This window comes from Rutilus rutilus (assembly GCF_951802725.1).
Source record: "Rutilus rutilus genome assembly, chromosome: 17".
In the NCBI taxonomy this organism is placed as follows: Eukaryota; Metazoa; Chordata; class Actinopteri; order Cypriniformes; family Leuciscidae; genus Rutilus; species Rutilus rutilus.
This window is the reverse complement of record NC_140230.1, coordinates 20,537,980-20,550,305: the sequence shown is the minus strand read 5'-3', so window position 1 is coordinate 20,550,305 and position 12,326 is coordinate 20,537,980. Positions and strand designations below refer to the sequence as shown.

General features: G+C 38.5%; 1 protein-coding gene across 1 annotated transcript; it reads left to right on the top strand.

The window, feature by feature from the left end:
* Positions 1-5,845: 5,845 nt before the first annotated feature.
* Positions 5,846-8,267, top strand: has1 (hyaluronan synthase 1; the record flags this gene model as incomplete). Its single annotated transcript, XM_084435392.1, has 4 exons — positions 5,846-6,529; positions 6,653-6,878; positions 7,288-7,420; positions 7,592-8,267. The coding sequence occupies 4 exons, from the start codon at positions 5,846-5,848 to the stop codon at positions 8,265-8,267; spliced, it is 1,719 nt and encodes a 572-aa protein (XP_084291518.1).
* Positions 8,268-12,326: the final 4,059 nt, after the last annotated feature.

The window sequence follows — 12,326 nt, the reverse complement described above, 5'->3', positions numbered from 1 at the left end:
TGCACATCCAGGGCACGAAGCTCCCGTTCCACCACATCCCAAAGATGCTCTATTGGGTTGAGATCTGGTGACTGTGGGGGCCATTTTAGTACAGTGAACTCATTGTCATGTTCAAGAAACCAATTTGAAATGATTCGAGCTTTGTGACATGGTGCATTATCCTGCTGGAAGTAGCCATCAGAGGATGGGTACATGGTGGTCATAAAGGGATGGACATGGTCAGAAACAATGCTCAGGTAGGCCGTGGCATTTAAACGATGCCCAATTGGCACTAAGGGGCCTAAAGTGTGCCAAGAAAACATCCCCCACACCATTACACCACCACCACCAGCCTGCACAGTGGTAACAAGGCATGATGGATCCATGTTCTCATTCTGTTTACGCCAAATTCTGACTCTACCATCTGAATGTCTCAACAGAAATCGAGACTCATCAGACCAGGCAACATTTTTCCAGTCTTCAACTGTCCAATTTTGGTGAGCTCGTGCAAATTGTAGCCTCTTTTTCCTATATGTAGTGGAGATGAGTGGTACCCGGTGGGGTCTTCTGCTGTTGTAGCCCATCCGCCTCAAGGTTGTGCATGTTGTGGCTTCACAAATGCTTTGCTGCATACCTCGGTTGTAACGAGTGGTTATTTCAGTCAAAGTTGCTTTTCTATCAGCTTGAATCAGTCGGCCCATTCTCCTCTGACCTCTAGCATCAACAAGGCATTTTCGCCCACAGGACTGCCGCATACTGGATGTTTTTCCCTTTTCACACCATTCTTTGTAAACCCTAGAAATGGTTGTGCGTGAAAATCCCAGTAACTGAGCAGATTGTGAAATACTCAGACCGGCCCGTCTGGCACCAACAACCATGCCACGCTCAAAATTGCTTAAATCACCTTTCTTTCCCATTCTGACATTCAGTTTGGAGTTCAGGAGATTGTCTTGACCAGGACCACACCCCTAAATGCATTGAAGCAACTGCCATGTGATTGGTTGATTAGATAATTGCATTAATGAGAAATTGAACAGGTGTTTCTAATAATCCTTTAGGTGAGTGTAGACATGCATTCAAAAACCTATTGACTCAACTTTTTATCATTTATCAATTATTTTGAACATTCATTTATTCTCTTTACCAACTTCCTTTTCTTAGAACATGTTACGTTATAGTTTTCACAATCTTATTGCTACTTCCTCATACAGTTTAAGTCAGCCTTAACTATTAATATTATTTGTATGAATACAACTATTTATACTTATTAACCCACAATATCTTACACAACACAAGCACCAACATTGCAATACATTATCTTAGTGAGTGGTTTTTATTTTAAAATAACATATATCTTGTAAATTCCTTGGAATAGAACAACAAGTTTTGAAATAGTTTTTACAATCTGTGCATGATCACTCCTAATCAAAAACCACATCTTGGTCTGGGTGCCTTTTAGATCCTATGGTATAAGCACATTCAAAAATACCTTAAGTTGAGGAACAAGACTGCAATGTTTCATTTTCTTTATATATAGTGTTGTTTGTTCATTTATACGAATAGAAAAGCAATCAGAAATAGAACGTTAGGGGGCGACCGAGTCACCGAGAAAACAAGATGATGTGGTGCTGCCCTCTGCTGGTATAATATGGTGATGAGAAAAACGGGATTGTTCTAAAACAATTTTGAAGACCATTTGTTTAAACTTAAACCGACAACTTTCCTACCTAACCATCTTAACCGTCCAGATAAACCATAGTCTATATAGAGATTTTAATCTCTAACACTCAGAACTCTAACGCCAATGGTCAATTCAACTGAGCAAGATTTCTCCTGCCTCTTAGGCTATTTCGCTTCGGGGAACATCCCAGAAAGTAACAATGGTAGTTAATGAGTACATAGGCCTAACATTATTGAATAATGTGGCAGAAACCCTGTGCACATGTATGACTTGCTCGATTAATTAAAACTACATTTATAAAATATAACCTGTGCTAGTCAAGAACATCAGTAGACAAAAATTCACATTGATCTCAGGAGATCACAACACTGTAGGCTACAAGAGGTCGGTATTCTGTTTTCTTAAATAGAAATACAGGCAGGGGAGTCGTGGGATAAAAGATAAAGCAGTGAAGCTATACATTATGCTCTTTACGACTATTTTATTTACAAAACAAACTAAACAGAAAAAGCCCTAATTAGCCTATCTCAGATAAATGGACAGTAGGGGTGAGCGGGCACACACTAGTTTTAGCACACTTGTTTAAAATACTTCCACACATGCTAGCATGACGAAACTTAGTGTATTTACTAGTTGCCATATCAACACTTTATGAGAAAAAATTGCGCCAAAATTCAGAAAATCTTTGGAAGATATCACTGAACATTTATTTACTTATAGCAAAAGTAAATTTCTTACTTATGTAAAATTTTCATATCTATTTGTTGTGTTTATTTAAAATTAGACAAATCTGATATTATTTTAATATTATAGGCTATCTGTTATTTAACAGTTGACATGGTTCTTTAATGCTGATCTAACCAGCAGAAGACAGGCTAACCAGGCTTAAATCGCAGGTGCGCAGATGGGGAACGTTGTAACACTGCGTGAGAAATGATTAATTATTATGTTTTAAACTAGCTGTATAGTTGTGTTTTGCTGTGTGTTTGTTGTCAAACTCAGATATTAGTTTATTTTTAATTATTAAAAAATGCCATTATTTTATATGAAAAAGTTAATAATTGTATTTTTTTGGAGAAAACCACATAACGTTAATTGTTCTACACTCTAAAAAAAGATAGTTCTTTAAAGGTTCTTTACATGTAGTAACAGTTCTATTTAGTTCTGTATCGTCCTGAAGAACCCTTTATTTGCTGAAAATGGTTCTTCGTGTTAGTTTAGGGTTCTTTATTCCCGCCTTTTTGTTTTTCAAATCTGTAACTGTCAAAGCCTCCTCATTACTGATTTTCTGGAGCTCAGCTACAACTACAGTTACTACACAGACTGTCAACATAATCCAACAGGTAGTGATTTCTTTCTTAAAATGTCTATAAATTATATAGTTAAATAATTAAATAACTTAAAAAATTGTAACAATCATTTCCTACCAATCATGTATTTTTCTCTTTTTAGTTTAATAGAACATGTAAGTGTGAGCAGCTCTGTTCAGTTAAGGATACTCATCTTCTTTTCTCCACAAAGTAAGTAACAGAGATATGGAATTTATGATGTATATTGTTTGTTATGATTGTATTGATTGTTTTGTTTTTTAAATTATGATTTTATGCCTAAAAAAAACATTACAAAAAATCCCAGTCACAAAAAAAACATTAAAGCTATACCATGACTTTATATCACTTTTTCCTTTTAAGCTCACTTTTTCTTCCCATTTTTGCTAATTGTGGCCTTCATGAACATAATTGTTTTTACATAATCAAATGAAAGAGACACAATGTAACTCTAAACTCAATTGTGTATTTCAGATGCTGTCACGTCCCATAAACTCATCATCTGCAGAAAGAAACTGCCAGAATACACACAAAATGAAGGACGTAAAGACATCATAGAGGATTGTGAAGATATTTCACTGTAACTTGGTCTTCATTACATCTATATCGTGTTCAATGTCAATTGTTATTTATTATTTATTTATGTATTCAGCTAACCTCTGTTGTTAGAGCACTGTCATTTTTGCTACAATCTGCCATGTCAATAAAAAATAAAAGTACTTAATTGACACAACATGCAGTTTTTAAAACCCAAATAGAGACAACAAGATATAAGAGCAGGCAGATAGAGGGCTAAAAAAACTAATTTCATAAATAATTGATACAAAAAGAATAGCAATATGAATATACTAATATTTATGAAAATAAATATCGTTGAAAAGGTTATTTATAACACCATTAAGGTTCTATATAGCACTTTAAAAGCATGGTTCTTTATGGAACCTTATAAAAAAGGGTTCTATTTAGCACCAAAAAGGGTTCTGCTATTGTTACAAGCCGAAGAACCCTAATTTGGTATACTGTTTTGAACCATTTTTCTTAAGATGTAGACACGTGTGAAATTAATGAGGGAAAAAAATAATACTCTGAACCCTAAGTAGGTTTACACACACCGAGAAAGTCAAAAAGCGTTAGGTTGTGCCCTGTTCTACCCTATTGATGTTTCTATGGAAAAAACTTATCTAATGAGGAGAAGGGGTAGCTTTTCTTTCTTATTATAGCCTACACCCTCTTGTTTCTTTGATAAGATACCACAACACTGAACAATTACATCACTGACAGGTCCAGAAAGCATTCATTGTGTCCAAAATACGAACATTTAGAAGAAGAAAAATACGGAAGAAGAAGAAAAGAGAAACTTTGAAATCTGTTAGGGAAAACAGTTCACAAGTCTTGTTTGCATAACTCCAATGATTCAGATAAAAAACATCTATGTTGAAAGCATCAACTTGAACATAGGCCTAGCCTGTATATTGAACACACACACACACACACATTTATATAGAAACATATACTCTTGCATTGTCAAAACAAGATCTTGACCAAAAATGTATCCTCCTATAAATGTTGTAATGTTATTTTTGGTCAAGATCTTGTATTGACAATGCAAGAGTCAGGCATTCTGTAAAGTCTACTCAAAAACATCCCAAAGACTTTTAAGGTCTGGACTCAGATGTGCCAGTTCATGTTTGAAAATGATTCTTCATGCTCCCTCCTAGCCATTCTTTCAGAATTTGAGTCTGATAAATCTTGGCTTTTTCATCCTGGAATATGGCCATGATGTGTCTTCCTACATAGTTGTTTAAGAAATGAAAAGCTACACATTCCATCAATTAGGGTTAGAAGAACTATTGTCAAACATAAAACATGCTAGAAACATGCTGCAATAATGATCGAGTCACAAACTCGAAGCATTTGCCTATTTAAATCCAAACGTATATATTCCTAACCCTAAACCTACCCATCACAGAAATCTTTCTGCATTTTTGGATTTTCAAAAAACATAATTTAGTGTGATTTATAAGCTGTTTTCCTCACGGGTCCAAAAAATGTCCGCACAACGATTACAGATATTGCCATCTTTGTTGGGACATTTTGTCCCCATAATGTAGGGTTTACCTTAACCACACACACACACACACACACACACACTGGGCTTTCATGTTTTATGGGGACTTTCCATAATGATTTTTATTCTGTATATTCTATCCCCTATATAAATATAAACCTAAAAGAGAAAGTAGTGCAAAAAATAGTGTGATAAATTATAAGCAGCATGGACACCTTGTGAACCATGACTATTCCCTAGGATACTTTGAACCTTAACCAAGATATTAAAACCTTAAATTGATGACGATCGTCCATCTTCTGTAAGCCTCACATACCCAACAGTAAATGCAATAAGAGTTGTGACGTATATTTTGTGTGAGTCATGGATGGAAGTCCTGTGAGTGAGGCGTGCTCTGAGCTAAGGCGCATTTGCAGCTCATTACACATCTGCAGAAAGGGTGTTCCCTGAGCTCAGAGACAGCCTATAAGTTTGAGGTCCTGAATGAACAGTTAGATCTGGAGGAGAGCAGGTTAAGGAAAGGGTGATTAAACCTGGGTAAAGATTTGTCCGAATAGGTATGTTAAAAACAGCTTATTTATTTTAATTCTATACTATTTATTATATGTGTAATTTTACACATTATATTATGTGTAATTTAAAAAATATATATATTCAAGTAACTTTACCTGATGTTTTTTCAGTACCAATTTTTGACGATGATGATTAATAAAATAGTGTTTATCCTTCAAAACTAAATCTTTTTTCATACTTTTCTTTTTTCATTATTTCTAGCAATTTGATAATAAAATGGACATCAAGCCAGTATTAAGGAGTTTTGGCTCTCTGATCCGAGCCATTCTTACATTTCTTTTTGCTCTCCTGGTCCTTGGGGTGATGTTATGGGCGTACATTCATGGTTTTGAGATAGTTACATCTCCATATAACATCATCTCATTTGGTTTCTATGGACTGCTGCTAAGCTTCCACGTCCTGATTCAGAGCCTTTTTGCCTTTGTGGAGCATCGGCGCATGCATGCAAGACGCAAACCTTGCTCTTACACAAAATCCATTGGCTTTACTATATCAGCCTTTCAGGAGGACCCTGCCTATCTCCGTGAGTGCCTTCTGTCAGTACGGGCTCTGCAGTACCCAGCTGAGCTCCTACGCATTGTCATGGTGGTGGACGGAAACTCTGAAGATGACCGCTACATGATGGAGATGTTCCGGGAGGTCTTTGCAGACCAGGATCCTGGCTGTTATATATGGCAAAACAACTACCACTCTTGGAACCCCACTGGCCAAGTTAAAGATGCTGAAGCTGATGGTACAGAAGAAAATGATGGGGTGATGTTTGAAGACCCCCAGCGTTTGGAGGTTGAAGAACTCATTAGGACCAAGAAGTGTGTTTGCATCATGCAAAAATGGGGAGGAAAGAGAGAAGTGATGTATACAGCATTCAAGGCACTAGGATCCTCTGTGGATTATATACAGGTTAGTGATATTTACAAGCACTTATACTAAGAACAAATTAAGGATTGAATTTTAGGGTAACAAATATGTAAGAAATACTCCATCACTCTTCCATTTTCTTCATATTCTACTTTTTGTAATCAGGTATGTGACTCGGACACAAAATTAGACCCTCTGGCCACAGTGGAGCTCTGCAAGGTGCTGGAGAGTAACCAGAAATACGGTGCCGTGGGAGGCGACGTGATGATCCTTAACCTTAAAGACTCCTATATCAGCTTCATGAGCAGCCTGCGCTACTGGATGGCGTTTAACATTGAGAGGTCCTGCCAGTCCTTCTTTGACTGTGTCTCCTGTATCAGTGGCCCCTTAGGTATGTAATACAAAACCTTTTTAAACCAAAAGTGTATATGAAACAAAATTGACCCTATGTACTATAAATGCATGTTCTTAGTCTTATACTAAATGAGTCATCGGTGCAGCTTATTTCAAATAAAAAAGTTTGTCTTCATAATTTGTCTTCATAACACTATAAGAAAAAAAGTGGTTCTTTTAAAAACTGTTCACTGACAGACGTGACAGGTTCTTTGGGGAACTTTGGGGAGTGTAGCATGAATAAAATATGTTTTTTAAATAAGTATTTAAACTATCTTTGGTCCACTCAGAGCACTGATTACTCAGTTCTAATCTGATCTAACCAAGTAGGCATATTTTTGTTACTCTGATCTAAGTTTTAATATTTTGTCTGTATGAATAAATGCGTTTGATTATCTTCGCTTCAGGTCTTTATAGGAATGACCTCCTCCAGCAGTTTTTGGAATCCTGGTACAACCAGAAGTTTCTTGGTACCCACTGCACTTTTGGGGATGACCGCCATCTCACCAATCGAATGCTAAGCATGGGCTATGCTACAAAGTAAGTAGCTACTGTATGGCCAAATATGATTCACCATTGATGATTTAGAAGTAAAATTGCTAAGTGATCGTCCTCTATAATGAGCATAACATTCTTCTCCTGTCAAATACTTCTAAACTGTATTTAATTTCAAACAGACATGTTTTAACTTTGAGTTTCTGTTCCTAAAAGGTATACTGCCCGTTCTAAGTGCTATACCGAGACTCCCGCTCAGTTTCTGCGCTGGCTCAATCAGCAGACTCGTTGGACCAAATCCTACTTTCGTGAATGGCTCTATAATGCTATGTGGTGGCACAAGCATAGCCTGTGGATGACCTACGAATCCATTGTCTCAGGCATCTTTCCTTTTTTTGTCACTGCCACCATTATCAAGCTCTTCTGGACAGGCACTCTATGGGACATTTTGTGGGTTTTGTGCTGCATCCAGTTGATTGGTCTGATAAAGGCAGCCTATGCCTGTATCCTACGACAAAATGCAGTGATGCTCTTCATGTCCTTATACTCTGCCCTCTACATGACCAGCCTCCTGCCTGCCAAATACTTTGCCATTATCACCATGAATAAAAGCAGCTGGGGGACATCGGGTCGTCGTAAGATGGTGGGGAACTATATTCCCCTAGCACCCCTTTCAGTGTGGGCAGCCATCTTGTTGGGAGGCCTGGGGTACACGATCTACAGGGAATGCAATGAGAATTGGACAACAGATGGAAAAAAAGAAGAGATCAAGTTTTTGATATTTGGATCTGCAGCTTATGTGTGCTACTGGCTTGTAATGATCTGCCTCTATTGGATGTGGTTTCGGAGATTATTACGAAAACGCTCACAGAGTTACACTGTGAATGTATAAGACAATTATTTGGGCACATTTTTATTTTTTTTAAGAAAACTTGAACTTTTCCATGGTCTTCATGCAATTTTATTTATATATTGTTTTTAAACTTGCAATTTTATTTATATATTGTTTTTAAACTTGCAATTTTATTTGTGATTTTTTTATGTATATATTAGTATTGCACATGATATGATGTTCATTAATACCATGAATTTAGAAATCAGAAATGATGTGGAAACTACTTGTCTTTATGAAATACAATGACTGTATTAAATGTGCAGAAAGCAGTAGTCAACATTTGATGCTGTAAGGTTTTAAATGAAACAAATATAGCCTAAAAGTGAACCTCAATATTACAGATGTTATTTTTATTGAGGGAATTGTAACATAGCACTTTACATCATTGAGCATACTGAATGATTGATTGATTGTTGAGATAACTGAGGAAACACTAAGACATGCTGTTACAACACTTGTTAACACATTATTTAAAGAATGCTGATAAAAAGATACATACCTGACACAGTGAACAGCAATGATTATGTGCTGCTGAAGATGTATTAGCATTTGTTATTATCAGAATGACTACTTACACAAATATGACGAGTTATTTATCAATAAATGTATTAATTATTAACACAAATATTTCATGAGAAGCAATTGTGATGTGTGCCGATTGCTGATGTGTGCTGATTTACAATGCTTGTAATTCTTTCTGATGTAATGTGACAGGGCATTTTGTTGTCTTTTAGCTCTTGAAGAGAGTACGTTGAGTCAGTATATTTATTGCCAGCAATATTTTGTAAATGTGAACTCAAAAATATTTGTTATTTAAACAACACAAGAGAATAAATTATTTTTTAAAGGAAACTTATTTCAACCATTGCTTTGACATTTGTTGAAACATTGTTTTGTTATACTTTGATACAAAAAATATAAAAGAATAGCTGCAAGCAGCAATTAATAGAGTTCAAGTGCTTTAATACCTTTAAGCATCTGCATAAAAAGGTATTATGTTTTATTTAGCAAGCCTGTAACCACTTAGATCATAGGTGGAAAATACCATTTACAGCCAAAACAGGCAATTTACTAAGGAAAGATACAGTGGGTACGGAAAGTATTCAGACCCCCTTAAATTTTTCACTCTTTGTTATATTGCAGCCATTTGCTAAAATCATCATTATTGTACACACAGCACCCCACATTGACAGAAAAACACAGAATTGTTGACATTTTTGCACATTTATTAAAAAAGAAAAACTGAAATATCACATGGTCCTAAGTATTCAGACCCTTTGCTGTGACACTCATATATTTAACTCAGGTGCTGTCCATTTCTTCTAATCATCCTTGAGATGGTTCTACACCTTCATTTGAGTCCAGCTGTGTTTGATTATACTGATTGGACTTGATTAGGAAAGCCACACACCTGTCTATATAAGACCTTACAGCTCACAGTGCATGTCAGAGCAAATGAGAATCATGAGGTCAAAGGAACTGCCTGAAGAGCTCAGAGACAGAATTGTGGCAAGGCACAGATCTGGCCAAGGTAACAAAAAAAATTCTGCTGCACTTAAGATTCCTAAGAGCACAGTGGCCTCCATAATCCTTAAATGGAAGACGTTTGGGACGACCAGAACCCTTCCTAGAGCTGGCCGTCCGGCCAAACTGAGCTATCGGGGGAGAAGAGCCTTGGTGAGAGAGGTAAAGAAGAACCCAAAGATCACTGTGACTGAGCTCCAGAGATGCAGTCGGGAGATGGGAGAAAGTTGTAGTAAGTCAACCATCACTGCAGCCATCCACCAGTCGGAGCTTTATGGCAGAGTGGCCCGACGGAAGCCTCTCCTCAGTGCAAGACACATGAAAGCACACCTGAAGGACTCCAAGATGGTGATAAATAAGATTCTCTGGTCTGATGAGACCAAGATAGAACTTTTTGGTCTTAATTCTAAGCGGTATGTGTGGAGAAAACCAGGCACTGCTCATCACCTGTCCAATACAGTCTCAACAGTGAAGCATGGTGGTGGCAGCATCATGCTGTGGGGGTGTTTTTCAGCTGCAGGTACAGGACGACTGGTTGCAATTGAGGGAAAGATGAATGCGGCCAAGTACAGGGATATCCTGGACGAAAACCTTCTCCAGAGTGCTCTGGACCTCAGACTGGGCTGAAGGTTCACCTTCCAACAAGACAATGACCCTAAGCACACAGCTAAAATAACGAAGGAGTGGCTTCACAACAACTCCGTGACTGTTCTTGAATGGCCCAGCCAGAGCCCTGACTTAAACCCAATTGAGCATCTCTGGAGAGACCTGAAAATGGCTGTCCACCAACGTTTACCATCCAACCTGACAGAACTGGAGAGGATCTGCAAGGAGGAATGGCAGAGGATACAGAAATCCAGGTGTGAAAAACTTGTTGCATCTTTCCCAAAAATACTCATGGCTGTATTAGATCAAAAGGGTGCTTCTACTAAATACTGAGCAAAGGGTCTGAATACTTAGGACCATGTGATATTTCAGTTTTTCTTTTTTAATAAATGTGCAAAAATGTCAACAATTCTGTGTTTTTCTGTCAAGATGGGGTGATGTGTGTACAATAATGAGGAAAAAAAATTAACTTAAATGATTTTAGCAAATGGCTGCAATATAACAAAGAGTGAAAAATTTAAGGGGGTCTGAATACTTTCCATACCCACTGTATGTTTTAAAGCTTTTTAATAGTTATCGAGGTTGAGCCAAAAACCTATTACTAGTTTGTGAAAGCAGGTTTTTTAAATAATCTCCGATATTTAATTGTATTGACAGCTGTGGTCCTATGGGCAAAGTTGCTCAGAAAGAGGGGTTCCCTTTCAGTCAGTCATGTTCGAAGTTAAAGCAGAACAACTGACGAATTGGGATCTCGATCTTAGTATAAACCAAACAAGCTTTTGCAGGCATGCGAAATTTGCATCGTGCATCCCGCCCCGCAAAAAGATATATATATGCACAATGAGCATGTGCAATCGCACATTCAAGCTTTCACGTCAGCGGTGGTCGCCATTTAAAGGGACACTGCACTCTAAAGGAGCATTTTCTCTTTGAATGCTTATTGCAGTTGAACTAAAAGAGTTACTGTGCACTCTGCATGCTTCCAACAGTCTGCAAGTCGTGCGGTGACCAGCACAATAAAATAGCTATTTCTCTAAAAGAGCAAGCACGGGTGTGACACTGCGTCTTTGTAAAGATGTTATTCCACCCATGTGTTTCTGGATGCAGTCATTTCACTTGTCTGGGCTTAAAGCACGCTGACCCAGAGCTGACTGCTATGCTTTCCCAGGCTGCTGATAGCGTTGGGCTCAAGTGTAGGCCTCCACAGTGCCCCGAACGTTCAAGGCTGGGCAATTGGTATCTCGGGGTGGTTCACGCCGATCAACAGCGTCCCACCCCAGTGCCCTCCTGGGTGTTGGCACACGGTGCCTCGCAAGCAGATATTTGTAGAGCTGCGAGCTGGGCAACACCCAACACATTCGTGAGGTTTTACAATACGTGCACTTATTTGCTCCACAGGTGAGTTCCCCAACTGGCGAACCCTGTATGGAGTTCCTCCAGCACCCTCGGCAGTCAGACGTAGCGGAGACATCCAATGCTAGGCCTAGCACTCGTGAGTATGCCCAGTTGGTTAGCCCCTGTGCTAGGCTAGGTGCCCATATGTTGTGATTCCTACGGCGATCCCATATGTGTATTCTTTCACGGTATGGCTTCTCTGTCGGTGAGCCCCGTGCCTTTCCTTGGCAGAGCCCACTCTGCCGTCTCTCCCGATATTGACTCCCCCCTAACTAGGCTGGAGCTACCCCAGAGACCTTCCATATGTACTATTGCCCTGTTGGCCAGTCCATATGTGTAATCCCCACATGATAACTCCCTACTGACAGGATGTGGTCTCCGTAGTGTCCCTTTCCATAGGTATGCTTCCCCAGTGTTATCCAATAGTCTCACTGAGTGGGTCAGAAGGAACAGCAGTGATTGACCTTCTCTGAGTAAGGCCCTGTCCCATCTTCCGCCCCAGTAGGTGCGGGGGGATTAGGTGGCTTGAGT